This window comes from Myotis yumanensis, unplaced genomic scaffold (genome assembly GCF_028538775.1).
Source record: "Myotis yumanensis isolate MYYU_CA2020_CCGP unplaced genomic scaffold, mMyoYum1.0.hap1 SCAF_5, whole genome shotgun sequence".
In the NCBI taxonomy this organism is placed as follows: Eukaryota; Metazoa; Chordata; class Mammalia; order Chiroptera; family Vespertilionidae; genus Myotis; species Myotis yumanensis.
Window position 1 is genome coordinate 78,589,478 of NW_027223756.1, and position 27,621 is coordinate 78,617,098.

General features: G+C 53.8%; 2 protein-coding genes across 6 annotated transcripts in view; one reads left to right on the forward strand and one right to left on the reverse strand.

The window, feature by feature from the left end:
- The window catches only part of PIP5K1C (phosphatidylinositol-4-phosphate 5-kinase type 1 gamma), a 57,510-nt gene extending 56,297 nt beyond the window's left edge, over positions 1-1,213 (reverse strand). For all 4 annotated transcript variants that reach the window (XM_070415792.1, XM_070415795.1, XM_070415794.1 and 1 more), the window contains exon 1: positions 1,020-1,213. In XM_070415792.1, the coding sequence (XP_070271893.1) occupies positions 1,020-1,113 (94 nt within the window). In that variant the 5' untranslated portion in view covers positions 1,114-1,213. The remainder of the gene's footprint in view (positions 1-1,019) is intronic.
- A 4,544-nt stretch (positions 1,214-5,757) lies between these two features.
- The window catches only part of TJP3 (tight junction protein 3), a 31,152-nt gene continuing 9,288 nt past the window's right edge, over positions 5,758-27,621 (forward strand). The window contains exons 1-11 of one of the 2 annotated variants that reach the window (XM_070415798.1): positions 5,758-5,774; positions 19,182-19,238; positions 19,353-19,462; positions 20,622-20,724; positions 20,956-21,304; positions 21,888-21,991; positions 23,241-23,400; positions 23,661-23,769; positions 26,531-26,589; positions 26,833-26,899; positions 27,103-27,259. In XM_070415798.1, coding sequence (XP_070271899.1) covers positions 19,191-19,238; positions 19,353-19,462; positions 20,622-20,724; positions 20,956-21,304; positions 21,888-21,991; positions 23,241-23,400; positions 23,661-23,769; positions 26,531-26,589; positions 26,833-26,899; positions 27,103-27,259 — 1,266 coding nt within the window. In that variant the 5' untranslated portion in view covers positions 5,758-5,774; positions 19,182-19,190. Of the gene's footprint in view, positions 5,775-5,806; positions 5,886-19,181; positions 19,239-19,352; positions 19,463-20,621; positions 20,725-20,955; positions 21,305-21,887; positions 21,992-23,240; positions 23,401-23,660; positions 23,770-26,530; positions 26,590-26,832; positions 26,900-27,102; positions 27,260-27,621 lie in introns of those variants that run through there. The other variant, XM_070415797.1, reaches the window with a different exon arrangement.

Genomic DNA, 27,621 nt, shown 5'->3' on the forward strand with positions numbered 1-27,621 from the left:
GGCGACCTGGCTCCCTACACCTGCTCTGCGGGAGGGTAAGAAAGGCAGGCCAAGGAGAGGGGCAACCAGGAGGCAGTGGTCCTCCAATGGCGACAGCAGACCCCCAGTGTACGGGGAAAAGGCTTAGAGGGGCCTACCCTTCCGCGTCTACTTCAAGAGCCCCAGCTCTGAAAATGCCTGGAGATGTCATGCCCTGGGCCCCCTCCTGTGAGAGGGAGGTAAACTGAGGCCCAGCAAGGGAAGAAATGGCCACTTTCACAAAAAGAGAAGAGATGGTGGGAGGCAGACCCAGAAGGCCACAGAGACCTCCCTCCTCCACCCCAGCTGCCCCAGGCCTTTCCAACCAGTAAGATCTGCCCACAGGCTGACCGCCTGCGAGGGGAAGGGGCGAGGTCAGGAAGCTGACACCGGCTAGGCGTGCGGCCGGCCCTGAAGGTGGGTCCAGGCAGGAGGGCACATCTGGCACAGTGTCACCCCATGTCCTGCCCCACCTTGGAGACAGGGCCCCCTCCCCGGAAAGGGGGGTGCTTCATCACTCCACACACGCAGAGCAGCCCCCTCCCAACAAGACAGGAAGGCTGCCGTCCCCGGGCGCCCTCGGCAGGAGGCGGAACACTCACCCGCCGCGCGCCCTAAGGGGGGGTTTCACCGCCCCGGAGACGAGGACCGGTCTCCCGCACGCTTCCAAGCAGGATGCTCCACCCATGGCCTCTCAGAATGGGGCCGCGCACCCAATGCCGCCCCCAGTCCGCGTCCCCCACCAAGGGATCCCGGGAATAGACGACGCCACTCCGAGCCCCCAGACGGGGATCCCACCTCCCTCGGGCCCAGGGCAAGTCTCCCGGCCCAGTCGGGGGGCGTTCCATGCCCCCCCCCGCACCCCGGAGTGGAACGTTCCGGTCTCCCTGCCGCGGGTCTCGGCGCCCCTCCGGCACTCGGACGGGTCCACTGGGCCCCGGCGGGGGCGGCAGGCGGGTCCACTCGGGTGCATATCGGGACGCGAGGTCCGGAACCGTTACCTGCCACCGCGCCGCTCTCCGAGGACCAGGTCGCCTCCGAGGTCACGGTCCCCCCCTCGGCGCTCTCCGCCTCCTCCGGCACTTCCAGCTCCATGGCCGCGCGCGCGCGCGGACCCGCTAGCGAGCGGGCGGCCGGAGGGTAGGACTCGAGGTGCGGCCGCCGCCGCGGAACAACAACCGCCGCCGACCGGAGGATCGGGGGAGGGAGCGGAGCCCAGGGAGCAGGAGGAGGGCCGGGGACGCGGCCAGGCGCTACGCCACCGCGCACGGCGCGCACCGCCAATCGGAGCTCGGGGGCGGGGCCTGAGTGCGTCCCAAACCCCGGAGCGCCTCGAGCGCCCCCACGCGCCCAGGGTGTGGAAGGGCAGCGCATTCCAGTCACTTCACATTGTAATGGTAGTGATATATATGGAAAGAAATAATACTTACAACTAATAAATTATTTATTACCATACTATAAATAACACAATATTGTGTTAAATATTTTAATATAAATAGTAATTATAATATGATAACGTTTAATTTTCATTATGCACGATGTAAAATTATATGGATTATGATATGTTATTACTAAATAAAATTAATATATTATTATATAAGTAGTATTAATGTATAATGTAGAAATGTTACATATAACATTATTTATAATATAATGATAAATATACATAATAGTATTACTAAATGCTAGTCTCAGTGCCAAAGCCTTTGACATGCAAAATCTCCATAAGTTAGGGACCTGTTTTTCACTATTAGTATATTCCCAATATCTAACACAGAACCTTATACCTAGAAAACAATAATTATTGCATAATACTGATCAAGCCGATAAAATCTATTGTCATTCCCATTTTGCACATGAGAATTACACAAAGAACCATGCTGTCAATCAGTGTATTTATGTCTGAAGAATAATTGTATCACTGTTGTTATTAAAGTCTAATGGTGAATTTATTTGTGATATGACTAGACCGTTGTTAATTCTGAGGTCATGATTTGAGGAGTAATAAATGCTGCTGTCAGTAGTTTTCTTCATAACGAATGATTTCTGCTGTGGGGAGTGGCTGGGGTGTAGGTGGGGGACCCAGACGTCTTGCTAGTGAAGGACGGGAGCTGGGATGTTTTCACTCGGGCCTGGCTGACTCCAGAGACATGGTCCCTCATCACTGTCTGGGGTGCTGGGGAGACATCACCCTGGAGTTTGGTAGAGATGCAGAATCTTGTACCCCACCCACCTCAGACCTCCTGCATCAGAAACTCCTGGGGTGGGCACCACCGTCTAGGTTTCAATGAGTCCCCTAAGGCAATGTGCATGCCTGAGAGTTGAGAAGCACTGGTTCACACAACTGGGGAAGGGCTGGGGGTTGGATTAGTGATAAGGATCATGAAAATGAAATTTAAATTTTTTTTTCAGGTTTGATTCCGAACCTCTCCTGGTGGGAAGTCAATACTAAAACTGAAAAATCAAGAAGTGGCAAAACAGGCATTATTTAGAGATGAAGAAATGAATGTCAGCATAATTTAACTTAAACTAAGAGGACAGCCCCTCTGGGAAGGGAGAAATTGTGGGATGACGATGCCACTGCTAATTTTAACAAACCTGAAATAGAATTCGACTCTTCAAAGTACACGTGTGTATAAACTTTAGTTTTTAAAAAATGAATATGTAAAGAGAAAAAACCAAGCTGGTGCAAGAGTCGCGGGTGGAGGTGGGAGGGGACAGCAGAGGAGGCAGGGAATGGAGAGGAGGGCGGGGCCGGGGTCTGGGTGGGGCAGCGGCATCTGGTCCTCCTGATTCATCCTCCTCCCACGTCCCTGCTCCCTTATTATAACCTTATTATTTTTTATTATTTATTGATTTTTAGAGAGAGGAAGAGAGAGACATTGACTTGTTGTTCCACCTATTTATGCTTTCACTGGTTGCTTCTTGCATATGCCCTCACCAGAGATCAAACCCCCGACTTTGGCGAATGGGGAGGACGCTCCAAGCAACTGAACTACCCAGCCACTTTTCTGGTTCTACAAGATGGAAAACTGAGGCTGCCGGCTGGGGCCAATTGCCTGGTTTCTGGCGCCCCCTCGTGGTCATATATGCTATTAGCATCAACGCTAGGTACCAGCTAGGAGGGACCCTTGTGTCTTCTCTCCCACTCCCCATATTCCATTCATTCGTTCGTTCGTTCATGCATGCATGCATTCATTCATGCCACAAACACTTATTGAGCACCGCCTGTGTACCAGGCACTGTTCTAGGCCACGGGGATACAGGAATGAGCAAGACAAAATCCCTGACCTCAATAAGGTGACATTCTAGAAGAGATAGATAAACAAGCACAAGACAGAAGATAGTTTCAGCTGCTAATAAACCCTTTGGAAATAACACAGATGTGACTATAGAATGTGATAAAAAAGGACAGGCTCAATATCTATTATGCGTTAAGCACCTATTCCAGCGCGGCCCAAGAACTACAACGCAAGCCAATGTAATGGCCAATTTTTTAGATTTTATTGATTGATTGATTTTAGAGGAACAGAGATAGCGATTTGTTGTTCCATCTGCTTAGGCAGTCATTGGTTGATTCTTGTATGTGCCCCGATCAGGGATTGAACCTCCAACCTTGGTATGTTGGGAGGACGCTCTAACCAACAGAGCCAAGGCAATACAAGCCAATTTAAATGTAAAATCTTAACGGTTAGCCCTAGCTGGTTTGGCTCAGTGGTTGGAGAGCTGGCCCTCAGACTTAAGGATCATGGGTTCGATTCAGGTCAAGGGCACCTACCTTGGTTGCAGGCTCGATCCCTGGCCCAGTTGAGGTGCGTGCAGGAGGCAACCGCTCAATGTGTCTCTCTCACGGTGATGTCTCTCTCTGTGAGTCTCGCCCCCTCCCTTCCACTCTCTCTGAAAATCAATGGGGGAAACAATATCCTTGCCCTGGACAGTTTAGCTCAGTGGGTAGAGCATCAGCCTGCGGACTGAAGGGTCCCAGGTTCGATTCTGGCCAAGGGCACATGCCGGGATTGCAGGCTCAATCCCCAGGAGGGGGCAGCTGATCAATGATTCTCTCTCTCATCATGCTTCTGTCTCTCTCCCTCTCTCTTCCTCTCTGAAATCAATAAAGATATATTGAAAATATATATATATCCTTGGGTGAGGATTAACAAAAAAAATGAAATCTTAGATGTCATTTAAAATTTTCCACCAGCCACAATATAAAAAGCAAAATAGAAAGTGGTAAGATTAGTTTAACCACATGTCTCATTTAACCCAACATATGCAAAATATCATTGCAACATAGAGTGGATATTAAAAAATAACAAGCTCCGTGGTACATTTACACTGTGGAATACTACGCAGCAGTAAAAAAGGAGGATCTCTTACCCTTTGAGACAGCATGGAGGGAGGGACCTGAAGACTAGTATTATGCTAAGTGAAATAAACCAGTCAGAGAAAGATGAGTATCACATGACATCATTCATATGTGGAATCTAATGAATAAAATAAACTGACGAACAAAATAGATCCAGAGACATAGAACCATGGAACAGACTGTTGAATCTCAGAGGGAAGGTGGGGGTGGGTGTGTGCGCAGAGAAAAAAATCAACCAAAGAACTTGTATGCATATAAGCATACTTCATGGACACAGACAATAGTGTGGTGAAGGCCTGGGGCAGGGGGTGGGGGCCAGCTAGAAGGGGGTCAATGAGGAGAAAAGGGGGACATACGTAATACTTTCAACAATAAAGATTTTTTTTAAGTACCATGTAAAAATATAACGAGCCCATCCAGTGTGGCTCAATGGTTGAGTGTCGACCCACGAATCAAGAAATCACAGGTTCGATTCCCGTTCAGGGCACATGACCAAGTTGCGGGCTCCATTGCCAGTTGGAGGCCTGCAGAGGCAGCCCAACAATGTTTCTCTCTCTCTCTAACCGTCTCCCTTCCTCTCTAAAATCAATAAAACCATATTTTTAAAAAATAACAAGCTATTTTACATTCTTTTGGGAGCACCGCGTCTCCCAAATGTGGTGTGTTTTTCATACTTAACCACATCTCATGCATTGGGATCAGTCACCTGTGCGTAGTAGAAGATGTGGACCTACTGTGTGCCCTGTCCTTTTTTAAGCACTTTATGGACATTTATTCATTTACTCACCCTTCGAAACTCCCCTAGAAAGTAGCTGCTAGTGTTTCCCCTGTTTTTTAGATGAGGTAACTGAGGAGACCCAAAGCTACCCAGCTGGGAAATGACTGAAGCTTCTTAGCACAGAAGCAGAATTTGCTCTCAGATCGGCAGGGCAGGAAGGAGCCAGCCCTGCCACAATTCCTGAGATGGCACACGTGGTGGAAGGCACGGCAAATGCAAAGGCTTGGCGGTTCCCGCTGCAAAGAGAGCAGAGGGGAGAGGGAGGGGGCCAGGAGGAGTTTCATTCTTTTATTTCTTAGTTGATTCATTAAACCTTCCCCCAGGACCAGCCTATATGTGCTGGCCCCAGTGCTGCTGTCAGCAAGCGGCCCAGGGGTGAATGGCCCAAGCAGGGCAGGACCCGGTGTCCCTGGCCTCTGGGCGAGCAGGGGTTAAGGCCAGCTGCTCCCACGTGAGAGCACCTTACGACAGAGCCACACACCCAGCCAGCCTCCCTGTCTCGCTCATACTGCCAGTTCGCCTGTGCATGTCGCATGTTGCCCTGCTGGTTCCACCTGGCACGGGACCCGCCAGCCTACAGCTGCCACAAGCGAGGAAAAGTTGAGCAAACAGGTGGGGAGGACAGAGCTCAAACCTCAGGTTCCCTCCCCACCCCCATGCCAGGCGGGCACCCAAGCCCAGGCTCCTGCTGCCTGCCCAGAGGCCTCTCAGCCTCCTAGACAGGTAAGTCCCGCTCTGCCCGTCATCCCGGGGCCATGGCTGGGGCCGGAGTCCCCACCACGGTGACCTGGGACCCCCGCTCCCCTTCCCGCAGCTCCCCCGAAAGCAGGAAGCTGACACTCCTGCGTGGGCACTGACATAGTTTCTAAAGGATTATCTGGCTGGCAGCTACTGCCCCTGGCAGTCAGCCCAGGACGCCAGAGCCAGAGACCTAAAAGGGTCATTGTTGGCCCAGGTGGTGCCAGGGGGCCGAGGGGGCACGGGTTGGTCTCTCTGATCCTCCAAACGAAGGACGGGAAGCCGGGCAGGGAGGTGGCAGGCGGGGCAGCCTGGCACCTGGTCAATGTGGGGGCCTCTTCTGAGAATTGCACGGGCCTCCCACCACCGTTGGCACCTGCAGGAGCTGGGGAGACAGGTCCTGGGGTCGCCTTACCTTGCTTCTCCTGAAGGTGAAATGCAGGAGGGGGTGGGGGCAGGAAAATGGTTGTCACAACAGTCCGCAGAGCAGGCTGTGGGCAAGGAGCCAGGATGGTCTTTGGGTGTAGGACCTGGAGAGGAGAGGGGATGGGTGGCAAGACATTTTTCTGGGTCATTTGCTCCCAGACGTGCAGGACAAAAGGAGCTTCCTGAGAGCCAGTGTCTCATCGCACCTCAAATCTCTTTGTCCGGGACCAAGTGGGTCCCTTGGGGCTGGGAAGGCATAGGCCTCTGAGACGCGGGGCACAGAGTGGGCCTGGCACTTGGGATCACCCCAGGGCAGCATGATCATGGAGCCCCAGGGAGCAGGGAGGCTTGAGATTTGGGGGGTTGTGGGATTGTGAGGGATATGTTTCAACTGAGACAGCCTCCAGCCATTTCTCCTATCTGGATCTCAGTTTTCCAGTCTGTAAAGTGGGTATAAGAGCCACCAGATAGCAGGGCTGCTGAGAACACACATCACAGGGTCAGCAATCGATGCTAGTCGTGTGGGGATTGCGGGAAAAGGTGTCTCACTCAAAATCAGACCTCAGGCCAGCCACTTTCCTGTTTTATTCTTTTGGGGGTACCGCACTTCCAAATCTGGTGTGTTTTTTATACTTAGCCCTGGCTCAGAGAGGGGCAGCCACTTGTCCAGGGCTGCACAGCAAAGTTTGGCTGTCAGGCAGATAGGAGTCAAAATGTAGAGAGCAGGAAGGTCTGGGGGCTGCCCATGCCCCCTGACCGACGTCCCAGGCTCAGCATCTTATGAATTTCCGCCTCCCCGGCTCAGGGCTTCCATGAGGCCCTGAGTTCTGGGGAAAGTTCACTTTCTAGTACGGGTTTCTGTTCTTCCTCCTCGTCCTGGTCCGATGCCAGAGGAGCAGTGTTTGCTCAGGGTGGAGTCTGACACTCTTTGGAATGGACTGAGGTTCATTCGTGGGAGATGTGAATGGGAGGAGGAAGTGCCCAGGGACTGGACCTGAATGTATGGAGCACCGACTGTGTGCGGGCGCTGTTCTGGGCTTTGGGGATCCAGGAAAGGTCCCTGATCTTGTGGGCTTGTATTTTGGTGGAGAAAGGCAGAGAAGAGACATAATAAGGAAGTAAATTATCCTAAATTGTATCCTGAGTCAGAGAGTGGTCAGTTTCACAGGAAAAAAAGAAGTAAAAGAAGTTCGAGAAATAGGAATGAAATAGACAGGAAGACATTTTATAATCTTAACTAAAGATTAGGGAGGGCCCACTTGATAAGACTTGAAGGAAGTACTTGGGGGCATTGGAAGCAGAGGTGACGTCAGGTGTTATGGCCCCAGGGCAGGTGGTTGGAGGACAGTGAGCGAGGGGAAGAGTGGGAGGAGGGGAGGGCAGGAAGGGGATGGGGCAGGTCGTGTGGGGCCTTGGGGAGGACTTGGGCTTTTCCTGGAGGGAGGGAGGGAGGAGTCCCAGAGGGCTGTGGGCAGAGGATGGACCAGACCTGATTCAGGTGCTCACAGGTGCCCTCTGGTGGCTGCGGGGAGAACAGACTGTGACGGGAAAGGGCAGGAGCGAGGGGGCCAGGGCTGAGTGGACTGGGTTGGTCCAGGTGGGCAATGATGGGACTAGCCAGGTGGAGGCAGAGGAGAGGGGAGAAGTGGGCAGATCCTGGAAAGACTTGGTAGAACTACAGCACAGCATATGCTGATGTTTGAGAAACAGATTGGGGTCCAGGGTGATTTGGAAGAAAGGAGGGAGAATGTTCTGGAGCTTGAAGATTTTAATGGTGAGTGGGACAAGTAACTGGGAGGTAGTTAGAAATATGAGGGAGGAGGCTTGGATGCTGGCGTGAGGCCTTTTGGTATTATTTTGCTAAAGGATAGTTTTCCCCCAAAAAGGTAAAAACATGACTCTCATACTAATATGAAAACAAACAGGTGCGTTATGAGTTTGTTTAACGCAGGGGTCCTCAAACTACGGCCCGCGGGCCACATGCAAATACAAATATTGTATTTGTTCCCGTTTTTTTACTTCAAAATAAGATATGTGCAGTGTGCATAGGAATTTGTTCATAGTTTTTTTTTAACTATAGTCCGGCCCTCCAACGGTCTGAGGGACAGTGAACTGGCCCCCTGTTTAAAAAGTTTGAGGACCCCTGGTTTAACGCATTAATTAATGTGGGAACCAGGAAGAGTTTACAGCCTGTTCAAGAATGAGTGTAAAGAAAGAACACACACACACACACACACACACACAGGGCATCAAGAATGCTGAAATGAATTTACAAATCAATTCAAAACGGGTCAATAGTCCCAGGGCAATAATCTGTGGTCCACAGGACAAAATCCATCTGCACTCCTCTGGACAAGACTCATTTGCAATAGCACCAGTTTCCTGCAATTTATACGCCTGTAAAATAGTTCATAGGTGACGAGAGGCATGGATTACTTGGGAGGGAGGGTATTGCCAGAATCTGGCATTAACCAGATGATCAATAAGTATGCTTTCAATGGATGCTAGGGAGCTATTGAATGTTCTTGAGCTAAAGCCACAGCTCATTCACTGCACATTCATTGGACGGACTATTTGTTGAATATCTGCTCTCTCCGCTGGTCTGTGAGTTCTACTATTGTAGTATCCCCAGTGCCTAGAACAGTGCCTGGTATGCAGTAGGCACTAAATAAACAAACAAACAAACAAACAAACAACTCACCTACTATTCTGAACAGAGTAGAAAGGCCAGTGCTGTGAGAGGACAGATTTCAGGTTGGGCAGGTTCAGCCACAAAGCAGATAAGGACTGTCAACATGGGGGTTACAGGGGACCTTTAATGGGGATGGTCAGAGGGGAGTTGGCCTGGGGTCCTGTTGCGAGGCCAGACTGAAAACAGGGGCTGTAAGAAAGGTGTCAAGGGTCAGGGTCCTACCCGGCTGCTGCACAGGACAGACCCTTGATACAGACAGTTTGGGGGGCCCCCTCCAGTCCTGGGGACACCATAATCCACCTTTGTCTTTTCCCACTGGGGCTTGTGTCCCTCCTCCTGGTCTGGAGTGGAGAGGGGAGCACAAGGAGCACACAGGCAAACCTTCCGCGCGCCTGCCACATGCCGGACGCACGAACATTTGAACCTTCCCAAGGATAGGACTCAAAGTCGGAACCAGGTCCCCATCACACAGATGGGGAAACTAAGGCAAGAGTCAGAGGGGTTGGGACTCATGCCAGGCTCAGCGACCCCCTTTCCACAGAGCTTCCTTTTAGAGCTTCGACATCTGAGCCCCCTCCAGCTGCACACCGTACTTCAAGCTCCTAGGAAGGTCTACAAGCCATCCTCACTTTCCCTTTGGTCCTACATCAAAGCGCTGTCACTGAGGGGCACCAGGACCCCACACTGCCATCCCTGGGGACATCATTGCTCAGTCCTCACACGCTCTCCGGGAGCCCACCACACCCAGCATCTGCCCTTCCTCAGACCCCAGAACCCCCCCACCCCCTTCTCTCCCACACAGCCCAGTCATGAGGAAAGCATCAGACCAGCCCAGGTGAGAGGCATTCTACCGAGTCCCGGGCCAGTCTGTTCCAGACGGGAAAGGTTGTGGGACGAGGGGAGTGGAGCCCAGGCTGGCTGAACGCACTGGGGATCCGGGGTGAGTCCCGGGGCAGAAAAGGGATCTTAGTAGAACCTGTTACAACGTGGAGTTTACTTAATGGTGACTTGGCAATGTTGCTTTCTTAATTTTCACAGATATACCAATGTCATGTACAATGTTCATGTTGGGGGAAACCGGGTGAGGAGCATATGGGGACTCTGAATTATATCTACAACTTTTCTGTAAATTTAAAATAGTTCCAAAATAAAATGTTCATAAAAAAAGGGGGGGGAGCAACATCTAACAGGGCCTCCTGGTTTGGCCTCCCTGGTCCCCCTCTCCCCACCACAGTCAGCCCTCCCTCCAAGTAGCCACCAAAGGGCGCCTCTGAGCACCTAAGGAAGTCCCACCCTGGCCCCCACGATATGTCTTCCCCGCAGCAGCCACAAGACGGTGCCTGCGAGCACCTGAGGCAGGTCTTTCCAGTGTCCATGGATCTCCAGGGCTTCCATCTCCCTCCCCACCGCCCAAAAAAACAAGCCCAAATCTCAGAAGGCCCTGGGTGATCTGTCCCTGTCCCCTCCCTGCCCTGACCTCCTCACTAACCCCCTCCCCTCACTCTGCTCCAGCCATGCAGGCCTCCTCTCTGTTCTTCCAACATGCCAGGCATGGTCCTACCCCAGGGCCTTTGCATACGCTGTTCACGCCACCTAGAACACCTTCCCCCAGATCTCCCCAGGGCTCTCCCCCCTCACCTCCTTCGGGTCTAACTGTTTCTCTGCCCAGGCGCCTCTCACCTAGGTCACTCTTACTAAACTCAGTTCTCATCTCATCTCGAGTGCTACCTCCTCAGAGAAGCTCGCCCTGAGCCCCCACTCCAGGTCGTGTCTCCCTGCCAATGCTCTCAGAAGTCTACGTTGTACTTTTTTCTTACTTTTTTTGATGATTTCATCATGGTCTACTTCCCCCGGGGATCCTGGGCTTCCTTTGGAGCAGGGACTGGGTTAGTGTTGTCAGTCCTGTGTGTACACAGTGGGCACTCAATAAATGCTGATGATTGAGCCATATCCCAGAGCTGCTTCAGGACATTCTTGGGTTCCGGTCTGACCTGTTAGGCCACAGATGACCTCAGCTTCTTGTAGCACACCAGCAAAGCAGCCTCCACCAGGAAGTTTCAAAGCCCAGGAACAAAGCCCCCAGGCTCCTACTCCTCCTGGCAGCTGACACCCTGGGGGACCTCAGCCCAGCCTCTGCCCTCTCTGGGCCTCAGTTTCCCCGTAGATGCTCAGAAGGGGCCAAGCAAGTTCATCTTGCAAGTACTTCCGGGATCTCACCGTCCCCTGCATCCCTCCCTAACCCCTCATGCCACACCTGCTCTGCCCTTTCCTGGTTGAAGTTGGCGCTGCAATTTCAGGGGGAGGAGTTGGTCCCCATTACTTCTTGATGCACTTAGTGCATAGCAGGGGCTTGAAACATTTTTGTTGAGTGAATTACTGAATGAATGAAAACATGAATAAAGTGGGTGGATGAAAAGCAGATTTTTAACTCCATAAAGTGATCTGGAGGTCAGGGGTCAAGGGAATGGGGGCTCGAGGCCAGTGCTCTTCTCCAAATCCTGGGACACGAGCACAGGGTCATCTCATGGGTATACCAAGGAGCCTCTGAGTGCTCTTGAAAAGGGAATAACAACGTGAGATCAGAATAATGGGGGGCTGGAGGAAGACCCTCTGTCCTGGGGTGAGCGTCCTCTTTCCACGAGGGGTTTAGAGTGGGGTGTCTCTACCCCAGCGCTATTGACATTTGGGATCAGCTCAGTCTCTGTGGGGGCCATCCTTGTATCTGTGGGGTTGGAGCAGTATCCCTGGCCTCCATCCTTCGGATGCCAGGAACACTTCCAGTCACGACAGCCACAGAATCTGAGACATCATCCAGTATCCGCTGGAGGCAGAATGGCCCCACAGGGCGAAGTCCGGACAGCGAGGATCTGAGGTCAGACAGCCAGGTCCCCCTCTTGTTGGTCAGGCTGTCACTTGACCCGCCTGGCCTCAGTTTTCTCAGCTGTAAAATGCGCACGTGAATGTCACATGTAACATGATATTGGCGTGAAGCAAGCACTCAGTAAAAGTGACCGAGCAGCCTCATTTCCATGGACTCAGTCCATTCATCCTATAGATAATGGCACTGCGATCAGGTGGCAGGGAGTATAGGGACTCAGCATGTTCCCCAGCTCCAGGATGTCATCTCCAGGCCACTTGTCTGATTGCCAAACGTGTGCCCCAATCAGCAAGTCCTCCTGAGTAACTGCAGCCACAAACCCCCGTGTGTGTGTGTGTGTGTGTGTGTGTGTGTGTGTGCGCGCGCCCCAGTAGGGAACTTATTTATGTTTTTTCCTATGACCCATTAAAACTAATACACAGCTATTCAAAAAATGTTTGACCTTGTTCTACCTAAAATCAACTTCTGCGCTGGCAGCTGAACGTTACATAGAGAAAGGCTGTCTGAAGCACCAAGTGGGTCTTCAGCAGAGGTTTATTGCTTTGGCAGCATTTGGGGACCCTTGAGGAGCCGATCATGGCTGACTGGGGTATCCAGACTAGTATTTTGGGGGAAACTGCAGTTGGGAGGAGTGAGGAGACACTTTGGGGGCCTCAAAGGCTTTGATTATACTGTCTGTCTTTTTCACTTGACAAACTCTTATTCAACATTCAAAACCCCATTGCCCAGCCGGTGTGGTGGTTGAGCCTCGACCTATGAACAAGAGGGTAACGGTTCGACTCCCGGTCAGGGCACATGCCCAGGTTGGGGGCTCAATCCCCAGTAGGGAGCGTGCGGGAGGCAGTCGATCAATGATTCTCTCTCATCATTGATATTTCCAACTCTCTTCCCCTCTCCCTTCCTCTCTGAAATAAAGAAAAATATATTTAAAAATATTTTTTTATTGATTTTTTACAGAGAGGAAGGGAAAGGGATAGAGAGTTAGAAACATTGATGAGAGAGAAACATGGATCAGCTGCCTCCTGCACACTCCCTACTGGGGATGTGCCCGCAACCAAGGTACATGCCCTTGACTAGAATCAAACCTGGGATCCCCAAGTCCGCAAGCCAACGCTCTATCCATTGAGCCAAACCGGTTAGGGCAGTAAAATATATTGAAACAAAAACAAACCCAGCTGCAAAGCCCCCTCTTCCAGGAAGCCTTCCCTGATCTCCCAGTTTCCTTTCTGCTTCACCCCTTTCCCTAAGTCTAGGGTTTCCCTCTGCACAGTCTTGGCTGGATGAGGCTGGGAAGAGGTGTCTACACCCAGATCTGCCCTTTCAACCTTGGGGTGAGGTGGGGTTCTGAATGAGCTGAGCCTTAGGGAGGGTTTTTGTGTATTTTTTTTTTTTTTTTTTTTTAGCAGAAAGGAATGTGGGTGGAGCCACCACCAGCTCCACCCATGCAGGTGACCTCCTCCCTCTCTCACCCCGGGGTGTAAGGAAACCGGGTCCCTGAGGGTGAGGCCAGCCCAGGTGAAGAGAAGGAAGTCCGACCTTTACTCTCAGGAGTCTGAGGAATTTCCTCCCACCCGCCCTCTCCTCCTGGGGGCCGGCCCGGTGCTGGGTGTGAGAACAGAGCCAGGCCCCGGTGCTGATGCCTCTCTGGGCCTCAGTTTCCACCTATGACCTGGGGTAGACCTCCTGGAGATGGGGTGACTCGAGGAAGACCCGCGCCCTATGCTCCGGAGGTCTCTAGCTTCGGATCTATAGGCCTACTAACTACTGAACCTCGATAGGTGCTTGTTTCACGGATAGAAAAACCCCATCAAGTAGCAGCTCTGTTCCGAACGCGGCCAGCGATCCCTGCCGGGTCTTCCTGGCGGCCGTGCCTGGCTGGCCTCCGGCCTCGGCCGGTAGCAGGCGCTTAGCGGGATGGAAAACCCGCTCCGGAGCGCCCGCCCAGGGCCTGGACCCGGCGGCGTGCGGCGGGCGGGGGGCGGGGGGTGGGGGGGTGAAGGCGGTCACCTCGGCATCCCGAAGGCGTGCCGGGCGGGGGCGGGGGCGGGGCCCCGGGGAGGCCGAGGAGGAAGGCCGGCAGGTGCAGCCCGAGCGGCGGGGCGGCGGGAGAAGGGCGATCGCTGGGCACCCACTCCGCCGCGAACCCCCACCCCCTCCCTCACCTCCGGGTGGGGACCGATTGACGGCTCCCAGGCTCGCCGGGGGCAGGGGCGCTGGAGAGCCCCGAGTGGACCATGGCGGTGAGATTCCAGGCGAGTAGCCCGCCGAGGGCGGAGGGGGAGGGCATGGAGCCGAGGTGGGGCTGATCGCCTGGACCCCTGGCCACCCTCTGCCTGTGTAACAGGTGGGGAAACTGAGGCCCAGAGGCCGGCAGTGGCCAGCCCGAGGCTGCACAGCGAGGCGCGTGGCGCCCCTGGACCCTAAAAGCTGCCTCCATGACCCCGCAGACCTGGGTTCAAATCCCAGCCTTTCTGTGTAACTGGGGCCCTGAGCCAGCGCCTCTCCTACCTCGTCCTTTAAAGAAGGATGGAGAGCGGAGTCCAAGAGGAAAGTGTCTTAGCTCCTGGCGGTAGTAGGTGCTCAGTAAGTGTTGACAGCGGTTCCCCGGGGGTTGGAGGAAGTGAGTGGTGGGACTGGGCAGTGACCTCATGTGTGGGCTGGGTGGCTTTGGTGGATGCGGGGAGGCTGCTGGGAAGGGAACCACCGCATACTGTGTTCCTACTGTATACAGAGCCCTTAACTTGCATGAACCCACAGAGATAAGGGTCAGGGGTCGAGAGCCCCCTTTACACTCAAGTCACTTGACTGGCCTGGAGGCAGGGGGTCCCTGTGTCTCTATTTGGGGGGACTCCACCTTCCAGGATGGAGCTTGAATTGACTCACGTGCACAGTACTGGGTTTTAGTACACAGGCCAGGAGGGGTAAACTGAGGCCTCAGGAGGTACGTGGCTCACCGAGGCCACACACTGCTCTGGGCTTTAGGGCGCGACAGTTCTGGTCCCCTACACCTTCCAGGCGGCAGGAACCGCTCCCAGAATCCCCTCACCAACTGAGTATTTGGCACCCCCACCCCCCATTGTTCCTGGAGGTGGGACGGAGACGGGGAGAGACACCTGCAGCCTGGGAGCCACTGGCCTGGGGCTGTTCGCCTTGGTAGGACCTGTCCCTCTGGTTGTCTCTCCTCTCCTGTGTTTGCAGTGTTTGTGTCCAGAGCTGCATTTGGGCTGAGCGGGTGGGGTGGGGGATGGGATGGGAAAACGGTCCAGGCCCACCCCCTCTGGAGCTCCCCTTGGTGTGTGTGTGGGGGTGGGGGGTGGGGGGGCAGGGGCCTGAGGGGCCTAGGTACACTGGACCTATCTGGTTGGGTTTCTGGCTGAATCTGGCCATTATTCCACCTTTCACCCATCCCTCAAACTCCACGGTGCCTATCCAGTGGGGACAATGCTGGGGTCCCGGGGCGCCCAGTCCTGCCCACCAGGAGCCCTCAGACTGGAGCAGTGTAGGGAAGACAGGTGGACGGGACATCCCAAGTTTCAATCATCAGGGGTGTGTGTGTGTGTGTGTGTGTGTGTGTGTGTGTGTTGGGGGGGGGGGTGGTTAGGGCACTGATTACTCATTTCCTGGAGGAAGAGACGGTAGCACTGGATAAATAGGAGTTTGCACCCTAGCCAGTTTGGCTCAGTGGATAGAGCATCGGCCTGCAGACTGAAGGGTCCCGGGTTCGATTCCAGTCAAGGGCACATGCCCGGGGTTGTGGGCTTGATCACCAATGTGGGTTGTGCAGGAGGCAGCCAATCCGTGATTCTCTCTCATCATTGATGTTTCTATCTCTCTCTCCCTCTCCCTTCCTCTCTGAAATCAATAAAAATATATTATTTTTTTAAAAATGGGAGTTTGCTAGGAGTGCAGCATGGGAAGGAGGGCCCAGGAGGTGCTGAGTCACCAGAGTACCCAGAGAGAAACCCAAGAGGAAAGAGCAGGCATTCCCAAACTGATGACCAAACAGGGTAGTTTAAGATGGTTTTGGATGCTGTGAATAAAACGTAACAAATAAAACAGAGAGGAGTGATAGGGTGCCAGGGAAGACGGGCTAACCAAGGAGGGCTCCCTGAGGCGGTGGCATTGGATCTGAAACCCAAGTGGCAGGAGCCAGCCTTGTGCCAATCCTGAGAGAGTGTCCCAGGCATAGACCTGCCTGGATGAGGCTGGAGGGGGTGCCTGCACCCAGAGCTGCCCTTTCAACCTTGGGGTGAGATGGGATTCTAACCAAGTGAGCTCCCCCGCCAGGGCAAAGGTTTGGAGGTGAACCCAGCTGAGGTGGGCTGAGGGGTTAGGCTTGAGCCCCTGGAGGCCTCCAGTATCCATGCAGGCGAACCTACACAGGCAGAGACAAACCTGGGCCACCTGCACCTGCACCTGCCCCAGGGACTCTGGTTCCCTACGGGCTGTTTTTTTTTTAAAAGCATATTTTTATTGATTTCAGAGAGGAAGAGAGAGATAGAAACATCAATGATGAGAGAGAATCATTGATCCGCCTCCTGCATGCCCCACACTGGGGATCGAGCCGGAAACCCCGTGCATGTGCCCTGACAGGGAATCGAACCATGACCTCCTGGTTCATAGGTTCATGCTCAATCACTGAGCCCACTGGCTGGGCCCTGGGGGCTGTTTTGTTAAAATAAAGGTAAGAAATCAAAATTATGGGGGGCCATTTAATGACACAAAGTATAAAATCATAGCAAGTAAAAAGATTCTGTTTTGAAAAATAAGTTCAGAAGAAAATAATTAACCAGGTGGGTAAGAGCAAGGTGGGGTAGCTCAGTTGGGAGAGCATCATCCTGACATGCCAAGGTTGCAGGTTTGATCCCTGGTCAAGGCACATACAAGAGTCAACCAATGGCCCAGGCCGGGTGGCTCAGTTGGTTGAGCGTTGACCCAGGAACCAAGAGGTTACTGGTTCGATCCTGGTTAGGGAACATGCTCGGGTTGCAGGCTCGATCACCAATGTGGGGTGTGCAGGAGGCAGCCGATCAATGATTCTCTCTCATCATTGATGTTTTTATCGCTCTCTTCCTCTCTGAAATTGATAAAACATATTTAAAAGAAGAATTACCAATGAATGCATAAATAAGTGGAACAACAAATCGATGTTTCTCTAAAATCAATTTTTAAAAAAATAGTGAGCACGTGGGGCAGGCTACCAAGGTTCACGGATGGAAAGTCACTGAACACCTCTGCACCCCCCTCTCCTCCCCTGTAGGAGGCAGAGCAGCAGTCCCACTTCCTACGTCATTCAGGATGGATGGGTACAAGACAGTGCTCGCGGGCAGCCAGCACTGAATAGTGTTGCTTATTAAAATGATGCAAAGAAAGGCCATGATCATTACTTCTCACAATAACTGCCATCTCCCCAGGCCCTAGGCTCCCTCTGGCTCCGGGCTCCCCGCCCACACCTCAGCCCTGAGTGATGGTGGCAGGGGTGGGGATGCCCGTTTTGAAGATAAGGACGTGGAGGCTGGGAGAGGCAGCACCACAGCTCGTAAAAGGCAGGCAAGGGATTTGAGCCTTGGTTGTGAGCGCTGACCCGCTCCTGGTAACTGCAGGGCCAAGAGTGAGGCCCCGCCCTCATCTTTGCTGCTGTCCCCCCCGTCCTGCCTCCTCTTTCCCACTCTTGAGAGCCAGGAAGGCTGCTTTCCTGGGAACCTAGAAGGAAAGTCACTGGAGTGCAGCTGGGAGGGGTCTGAGGCGTGCACGGTGCCAAACTGGGGAAGGGGAGTCATTTTACAAGACCCCCAGGGAGAAGGGCCTGGCAGAAGGTAGGGGATGGGTGGGGGCTGGCCTCTGCCCGGGCTCCATGTCCCCCCATTCTCCCAGGGTCTCCTGGCCTGGGGACTTGCACTCCAGAACTGTGTTCTCAGCTGTATCATGAAAGTCACAGAAACCACACCCCCCAGCCCCACCTCCATCAGCTCCGTTGTCTTGGCAAGTGACTCTGCCTCTCAAGTGACTCTGCCTCTCTGTGACTCAGTTTCCCCATCGGTGATATAAGATGATAGAATTTCCTCTTCAATAAATGGATTAAACGGGAAAGTACATGTAAAGTGCCTGGCACAGCCTGACTGGCGTGGCTCAGCGGTTGAGTGTTGACTTATGAACCAGGAGGTCACGGTTCAATTCCGGTCAAGGGCACATGCCGGGGTTGCAGGCTCCATCCCCACTGGGGAGCGTGCAGGAGGCAGCCAATCAATGATTCTCTCTCATCATTGATGTTTCTATCTCTCTCTCCCTCTCCCTTCCTCTCTGAAATCAATAAAAATATATTAAAGTAAATAAATACATAAAGTGCCTGGCACAAAGGAAGCATGTCATTCATTCAGTAAATAGTTATGGAATCTCTGCTGTGATCCAGGCACTCAGGACTCCACTGTGAACAAGATAAAAATCTCTGCCCTCCGGAGCCAGTATTCTAGAGGAGGAGATAGACAGTTAGCAGATCAAAACCTAGGGATGGTCAAGGGGTCACAAGTTCTGTGAAATAGAACAATGTATCAGGGAAAGGCACAGACGGTGGTCTGCTGTGGGGCAGGAGGGGGTTATAGTTCTAAACAGGGTGGTTGGGAGGCCACTCCAAGGAGGTGACATTTGAGCTGAGACCTGAAGGAGGTGAGGGAGTCAGATGGAGAGCTGTAGGAGAGAGTTCCAGGTGGAGGGAATAGCATGTGCAAAGGTCCTGGGGGCAGGAACCCGCCTGGCATGTTGGAGGAACAGCGAGGCCTGCATAGCTGGAGCAGAGTGCCCTCCCCCTGCCTGGCAGGCCTTGTTCGATCCCCCCAGGGATGGAGCAAGACCTTCCAGGGGGAATGGTACCAAAAACTCACTTTTTTCTTTGCTCCCAATACAATTTGGTTCACTTAACACGGAGTTTCTCATTTTTGGCACTACCAGCATTTGTGTCTGGACCATTCTCTATGGTGAAGCTGTCTAAGGATTATGAGGGTGTTGAACAGCATCCTTGGCCTTCATACACTCAATGCCAGGAGCATCCCCAGTTTTGACAACCACTAATATCTCCAGACATCTCTGAATAATTTCTGGTTGAGAACCATGGACTTAAATCCATTTTGCAGATTGAAAAACTGAGATCTCAAGAGAGGTAGCTACTTTTCACAGGCTTAAACCATGGGAATGTCAGATCGGGCTCCCCACTGAGGGCTGGGGGACCTCCAAATACTCCAACGGGTGTGCTGTGACCTCACGCCCACCATCCTTGTTCCCTTTATGCCAGGTGTTGGACATGGAGGAGCTGACCATCTGGGAACAGCACACGGTTACCGTCTGCAAGGTGAGGCCTCCCTCTCCCTGAGGGGGTGCTGTGGGCATGGCAGTGTGGTCTCTGTGGGAGAACCTTTGTCGTGGAGGGAAGCAAAAGCTCATTCTGCCTCTGCCTCCCCCTCAGGACCCCCGCCGGGGCTTCGGCATTGCGATCTCTGGCGGTCATGACCGGCCTGGTGGACCTGTGTTTGTGTCCGATGTGGTGCCCGGAGGGCCGGCTGAGGGCAGGCTGCAGTGAGTATCAGGGCTGCCCGGGTTTGGGCACGTGGAGAGGAGGGGCCTGTGTGGGCCGGAGCGAGGAGGCTGGACAGTGCCTGGTGCCTTCCAGCTCTGTCACAGGGTGTGAGCTGTGGGGCCGGCAGCAGGACAGTCGGCGAGTGGCCCTCGCTCTCCCCGAGGCACTTCCTGGGCCTCCCATGCTGTTCTGGGTCAGAGTGGCCCCAGGCTGCTCCAGGACCAAACAGTCCCCTGGAAACCTCTTTTAATTTTTCAATTACAGTTGACATTCAATATTTTACTAGTTTCAGGTATACAGCATAATGGTTATACATTTATATAACTTACAAAGGGATCCCCGCCCCAGTAATTCTAGTACACACCAGACACCATACATAGTTATTACAATATTTTTCTAAATGTAAGTTGTTGTTTTTAAAAGATTTTTATTGATTTTTTAGAGAGAGAGGAAGGTAGAGGGAGAGAGAAACATCGATGTGTGAGAAACATTGATCGGCTGCCTCCTGCACGCCCCCTACTGGGATGAAGCTGGCAACCCAGGCCTATGCCCAGAACGGCCGGCAACCTTTCGGCGCACGGACAACACCCAGCCAACCGGGCCACGGCGGTCTGGGCCAGTTATTACAATATTCAGGCTGTAAGCCCTGTGCTTGCTTTACATCCTCGTGACCTGGAAACCTCTCTCTGGCCGAGGGAAGGGGAACCAGTGTGCTGAGCCCTGAGGGGCAGGAGGCTCCTGGGAGGAATTGGGAAAATGGTTCTGGGGTCCGAGTGGCTGACGGGTGAAATGGCTCAGCCCAGAATCTGCGACCAACTTCACAGAAAGAAAGAATATGAAACACAGGCTGGGAGAGAGGAAAGCAGGAAGAGGGAGCTGAGAGAAACAGTAAGGAGGTGATGGAGGTGCCAGTTGTAATCCCAACTTCCCTTCTATGATGGTATTGTATGATTATAGGGGTTCTATGAGCCCCTATTTTAGGAAACTGAGGCCCAGAAGGATAAATGTCTCTGTGAGCCTGGGGACACCAGTGAATGAGACCAGGGGGTGCCTTCCCCGAAGGTGGGCACTGGGGAGGCACCCGGGGCCCTCAGGACAGGCCTGGGGAGAAGGGCTCCTATGGGAGGCCTTCTCCCTGAGACCCGACTGTTCCCTCAGGACAGGGGACCAGATTGTCATGGTGAACGGGGTGTCCATGGAGAATGTCAACTCCACCTTTGCCATTCACATACTCAAGACCTGCACCAAGCTGGCCAACATTGTGAGTGGGGGCCGAGCGGGGGGAGCGGTAGCCCCCTGGCTCAGGGGCACCTCTGCCCCCTGCTGAGCCCCACTGGTTCTGGGACACAGGGGCGGTGTGCGTGTGAGCAAATAGGGTCTTGTTCCCATTTCACAGCTTGGATGCTGAGGCCCAGGGTGGCTGGGGTCCCCCAGGGCCAGCCAGTGGATGGGACAGATCATGAGCTGGTTGCCCCTCCACCTCCTCTGATAGACCGTGAAGCGTCCCCGGAAAATCCAGCTGCCCAGCACCAAGGCCAGCCCCTGTGGCCCAGGACACCAGGACTCAGACGAAGACGGGCCCTGGCGGCTTGAGGACGCTAACCATGGCCGGGGCTACGAGGGTGACACGTCCAGCGGCTCCGGCCGCTCCTTGGGAGAGCGCTCCCACCGGCCCAGGGCAGGCCGCCGGAGCCGGGCCGGCAACCATGGGAGCAGGAGCCCGGGTGGGGGCTCCGAGGTCAGAGGCCTGGCCCTGATGTCCGGCTTCAAGAGGCTGCCACGGCAGGATGTGCAGATGAGGCCACTGAAGTCAGTGCTGGTGCGGAGGAGGGAGAGTGAAGGTGAGCCGGCAGCGGGAGTGCTCATGGCAGTGGGGCTTGGGGTCCCCTTACTGTGTGTGGTCAGCAAGAGAACGGCCCCAAAGACATCTCCATGCTGGTCCCAGGGCCTGTGGACATGTCAGCTCACGTGGTAAAGGGCCTTGGCAGATGGTTAAGCTAAGGCCTCGGAGACGGGGATGGCCCTGGATTCTCCAGGGAGCCCGGGGTCATCACAAAGATCCTCGTAAGAGGGAGGCAGCGGGGTGAGCGTCAGAGAGGAAGAGGCAGCGCTGCTGGCTGTGAAGACGGAGGAAGGGCCACGGAGGCAGAAATGCGGTGCCTCTAGGAGCTGGAAAAGGCTGGAGACGACTCTCTGGAGCCTCGTGCAGTGACATCAGAGTCCCTGCAGTGACACTGTGTGTCCTGTTAGGTCGTCAGTATCAGAACAGCCCCAGAATGTCTGGGAGGGAGCCAAGCCGGACCCTTCCTGTGGGACAGCAGCCCTGAGAGCGGGAAGGCCAAGGGCAGGCAAGAAGGCTGAGCTCTGAGAGGACCTGCAGCCCAGACCCCAGGCCCTGCCTCAGTTTCCCTCCTCTCCCCACAGAGTTTGGGGTCAAACTGGGAAGTCAGATCTTCATCAAGCACATCACGGATTCGGGCCTGGCTGCCCAGAACCGGGGGCTGCAGGAAGGAGACCTTGTCCTACAGGTGAGCTCAGGCGGCGGCTTCTTCTTCTTTTAAAAAATATATTTTCATTGATTTCAGAGAGGAAGGGAGAGGGAGAGAGAGAGAGAAACATCAATGATGAGAATCATTGATCAGCTGCCTCCTGCACGCCCCACACTGGGGATCGAGCCCACAACCCGGTCATGTGCCCTTGACCGGGATTGAACCCAGGACCCTTCAGTCCGCAAGCTGATGCTCTATCCACTGAGTCCAACCAGCTGGGGCTGAGCCCAGGCTTCTTGTTGGGGGCTTGGGATAGGGAGACCAAGGCCAGAGGTGATGCATGGCACTGAGTCACAGGTCAAGTTCAGCAGAGCTGACCCGGAACCATTTGACTTCTGTATTGTTGCCAGTTTCCCAAAAGTTGGAGATGGCTTTCCCCTCTTCTCCCCTCCACCCCGTCTGCTACTAATCCACTGACAAATGTTAGTTTCTAGTACCCCCTTTGGGTTGGCTGTTTCTAGTATCAGAATCACTGGTCAGCTGGCTACAGCTCTGATTTCCAGACCTGCCTTAGGTTGGTGCTAATGGGAGCCCAGGCTTAGAGGAGCAGCTCTGCCTTAAGACTCTGCTCCTGAACATCCGTCTGATGCCTAGTGTTTGACTTCCAAACCAATTCCAGTTGATTGCTTCTAGAATCTCCTCAGAGTAATCTACTTCTAGTGATGACCCTGAGGAATTGTCTGTTTCTAGTGGTTTGGGGCCAACACTAGAAGCAGCTTTCTGGGGGACTAGAACTCACAATCCCCAGGGTCACTGAAAGCAGACACTCCCGAGGGAGAAAGTTAGAAAGGATTCTCGGTGTGAGTGGCAATGATGTCAGTCCTCACTGGAAACTGAGTTTCTAATCTGCCTCTAGATGTTTGTTTCCAGTACCTCCTCGAGTACCTTACAGTATCATCTCCCTCTCTTCTAATTAGACTCATTTCTAATACGTGTTCCTAGTGTCTCATAAGAAAGTTCCCCTTCTAGGGAGAGGAGAGAGCCCACCTGTTTCCAGTTTCCTCAAACTCCTTAGAAAGCTGTCTGTTTCTGGAATCTTGTGGAAGTTAGCTCTTGGTATAGACGGCCCTCGCAGCAGGAATCCCGTTGTGTTATTTTCTCTTGAGATGTCTGTTTTCAGTAACCCCGCTGACAGCGCGTCTCTAGTCTTCCCACCAAGATATCTGTTTCCAGTATTCCCCTGTCTCTCATTAACTCACATTCTCTCTTCCTTCCTGGTCCCTTTTAGATCAACGGGGTGTCCAGCGAGAATCTGTCGCTGAGTGACACACGGCAGCTGATCGAGAAATCGGAAGGGAAGCTGACGCTGCTGGTGCTCAGGGACCGAGAGCAGTTTTTGGTGAACATCCCGCCAGCTGTCAGTGACAGTGACAGCTCCCTCCTGGAGGGTGAGGGGCCAGGAGGCAGGCCCTGGGGGAAGGGACTGAATGAAGGGCAGAGCCAAGGGGTCAATGAGCCTGCCCCATGAACCTTAGAGAGGGACAGAACTTGCTGAAGACCGCACAGCAAGTCAGGACTGGAGTTACCTGGCTGAGCCTGACTCTGGTCTAGGTCCCTTTGCTTAGAGGGGCCTTGATGTTCCCCTCTATGAAAGGGGTCCACTCTGGAAGGTGTGACTGTGGTTGATGGGATGCCCTCTCTCCCACAGACATCTCAGACCTCTGCTCAGAACTGTCTCAGGCGCCACCATCCTATGTCCCACCACCCCCCCAGCACAGGCAGCGGAGTCCTGACACCGACCGGAGCAACTCCCCCGTGTACGTACCCCCATTGGCCAGAATGGTTGAACAGGAGGGGGACATGGGCATATCTTTTCCAACTGGGGGTAGCCTTGAGGGTGTAGTCCTGTAGCCTGCCTGGAGGAGGCCTCCCTGTCCACATATAGCCTTTCTTGCCCACAGTAGTGGCTTTTGGTTCTCGGGTACTAGGAGAACCAGATATGGATCGACTTAAAGCAGAAGTAACCAGATTTCATAATGCATCCTAGAAGACTTCAAGGCCCTTTTAGGGATTTCTCTTGGGGGCAAAATAGCCATGGATATACTAGTATTCTGGGACTGGAGGATGCTGGTTTATTATGATGATGTTTATAAAAGGAACAATTGGAATTAATTTGTATTAGTCTCCTGTGGCTGCTGTAACAAAGTGCCCCGAAAAGGGTAGCTTAGGACAATAGAAATTCGTTGTCTCAGTTTTGGAGGCTGAGAGTCCCAGATCAGGATGTTAGCGGGCTGTGCTCCCTCTAAGGGTTCCAGGGAGACGCTGTTCCAGGCCTCTCTCCAGCTTCTGATGGCCTCTGGCTTTCCTTGGCTCCCACGCAGCCACCTCCTCCCTGAGTGTCTTCATGTTGTCTTTCCTCCATGTGTGTCTGGATCTGTGTCCACATTTTCCTGTTTCATAAGGACACCAGTCATATAGGGCTGGGGGCCCACCCTGCTCCACTATGACCTCTTCTTTCCTGATGATATCTACGACAAACTCATTTCCAAACACCGTCATGTTCTGGGATGTTGAGGGTTAGGACTTCAACACATGGATTTTGAGGGGACACAATTCCATGGCTAAAATACATGCACGCTCAATACTTGGCGTTTATTTAGATATTAGACACCTCACTTACGCTTTCAGCACCCTGAGAAGTGGGGGGTTGTATCTGTTATCTGTGGCTGTATAAATTAACCCCAAATCTAGCCGCTTGAAACAATAGTAAATATTTATTATCTCCCATCATGTCCAAGAGTCAGGAATTGGGGGCGGCTGAGCTGAGTGGTTCTACTTTGTAATCTCATGAGGTCACAGTCGAGATGTGTCTAGGGCTCCAGGCTTTCCGGGTGGATGGTCCACTTGCAGGCTCACTCCCAGGAGGACTCAGAGCCTCACCAGGCGGGCCTGTCCTCATGGCTCCCCAAAGCGAATGATCTAAGAGAGCGTAGGCCAACCTAATCTCAGATGTGTCACACCTTCACTCCCACTGTATTCTGCTGGTCACACAGGCCAACCGTGGTTCAGTGCAGAAGGGAGATGACAGCAGGCCGCAACTACCAGGAGGTGGGGGTCTCTGGGGACCATCTCAGAGGCCAGAGGAGGCCCCAGCCCAAGGCCCCAAGGCTTACTCCATTGTTGCCTCCTTAGGGTGCTAATTAACAACAACAAAAGGAGACGATGCCTGTGTGTATTTAGCCCATAGCAAATGCTCATGGTGTATCTTTTTAAAAAATATATTGTTTTATTGATTTCAGAGAAGGAGGGAGGGAGAGAGAGAGAGAGGGAGAGAGAGAAACATCAATGATGAAAGAGAATCATTGATCGGCTGCCTCCTGCACACCCCCTACTGGGGATCGAGCCCACAACCCAGGCATGTGCCCTTGACCAGAATCGAACCTGGGACTCTTCAGTTCACAGGCTGACACTCTATCCACTGAGCCACATCGGCTAGGGCTCACTGTGTGTCTTTTCCACTCTTTACTATGATCATAATACATCCTTGCTTGGGAGTACTAGACAGCCATGAAAAAGGATGTCTGGGAGATTATATTTAAAAGGCCCAGCAAAATACACTTGGCGTCGTGTGGGGTGAATGATCCACATGGTAGCATGACTCGGGGTTTGGGGCGACTTTTGTGTGGTCTTACGGGCATTCCGCCTGCACAGACACATGGGTCCGAGGAGCTCGGCAGTTTCTCTGATGCGGACGCCTTACTGTACGAATCTGTCCCGGACGTGTGGGGCGGGGAGTCTGGTATTTTCCAAGGGCAGCACTGGGGCTTCGCAGGATGGATGCCGTAAATGCTAGCACGTGGCCTGATCTCGATGTTCTTTCAAAGGTATATCCTGCCCCACACGCTTACCTGAAAGCGTCTGAAAGGTGTGGCAGTGGCTCGTCCCTGCTGACAGGGGGCTGGCTTTGCAGGGGACTTCCTCTTCCTCCTGTGGTTTAACAGGACACTGACACACAGACAATTGCTTCTCCCAGTTCTGGAGCCTGGGAGTCCGTGGTCGGGTGCAGCAGGGTCAGATCCTAGGTGGGCCTCTTCCTGGCCGACAGACGGCCGCCTTTTCGCCGTGTCCTCACCTGGGGGACGGGGTGCTCCCTGGTGTCTCTTATAAGGACACGAATGCCATCTGGGGCCCCACCCTCATCGCCTCAGCTAAACGTCGTCACTCCCAATGTCCTGCCTCCTCACACAATCCCAGTAGAGGTCAGGGCTTCCGCATGTGAATTTGCAGGGGACACACATTTAGTCCACAGCAACCTCTGGAACTTTCCGCTAATATTAAAGCAATAACATGACGAGTTGTCCCAGGCTCCTTTCACCTTGACCAGCCCTCCCTGGAGGCTTCACTCCACTCAGCCATCCCCAGGGCTCAGGGAAGGAAACCGAGGCTCAGAGAGGGCGAGCCGTCGGTCTGCTATCACACGGCCACAGAAGGGCAGAACCAAGATTTGAATCTGAGTTTGGATAAACGGCAGTTCTAAAAGCCACCTCTTGACATTCACCCCAACCTGTTCCCCACCAGGGAGAGCCCCCAGCTTCGGCGGAGAAGTTCTGTGGATTCCAGAACCACCTTGGAACCAGGTACACGGAGGGTGGGTGGGTGGTGACTCTGAGCACCCCTCCTGTGACTGTGTTAATCCCAAGTGGTGATGCTGAGCCAGGCAGAGTGGGAGAGCTGGCACGGGCCCGCAGGGTCAGAGGCAGTCCCTGGGAAGGATGGAGGGCTGGGTGACGGCCCACCACGGGGAAGGGGCCCCCATGGCAGAGGTCTGGTGGCTGGACCGGCCAGTGTGCTTGGGAAACAGGCCAGCTGCTCCCTTTCAGACACCCCCAGGCAAAGCAGCTATGACATCTACAGGGTGCCCAGCCGCCAGAGCATGGAGGACCGCGGGTACGTGCACTCGGGGAAAAGCCCACCGACGGGAAACTCCCACATCCGGGTCCCGTCCCAGGCTCAGTGTGTTGGTGGGACCATCGCGGGTCCTGCGCAGCTACTTGGGAGACTGAGGCCCAGAGGGAGCGGGATCTCCCAGGGATGCCCAGGGGACCGCCTCTCTGCCCCCTCTGGACGGACCTGCTCTGCCACCCCTGCAGGTACAGCCCCGACTCGCGGGTGGTCCGCTTCTACAAGGGCACCAGCATCGGGATGAAGCTGGCTGGAGGCAACGACGTGGGCATCTTCGTGTCGGGGGTGCAGGAGGGCAGCCCGGCGGAGGAGCAGGGCATCCAGGAAGGAGATCAGATTCTGCAGGTGCTGGCGGTGGGCGTGTTGGCATGCTGGGCGACGCTCCGCCCAGCCTGTGTCCTCCCCCGGGTCGGCTGAGAGCCGGTGGGGCCCACCGTCTGGGTCTGCATATTGTTGTCCTTGCCATAACCCTGGTGTCTGCGACCTGAGTACGGTCTGTGTCTATACATCTGTGTCCCGGTCACGAGCCTGTGACTGTGGCTCTTTGGAGGGTCACAGCATTTCCACCCCTGTCACCATCGCCGTGATGGCCTACTACACCTCGGTTATGTGTGTGCCGCTTCCCGTTCCTGTGCCCCGGGTTCCGGTCAAGTCTTCCGTGTGTCTGATGCCCATGCTGCCACCGGCGATGCCTCCCTGCCCCTGTC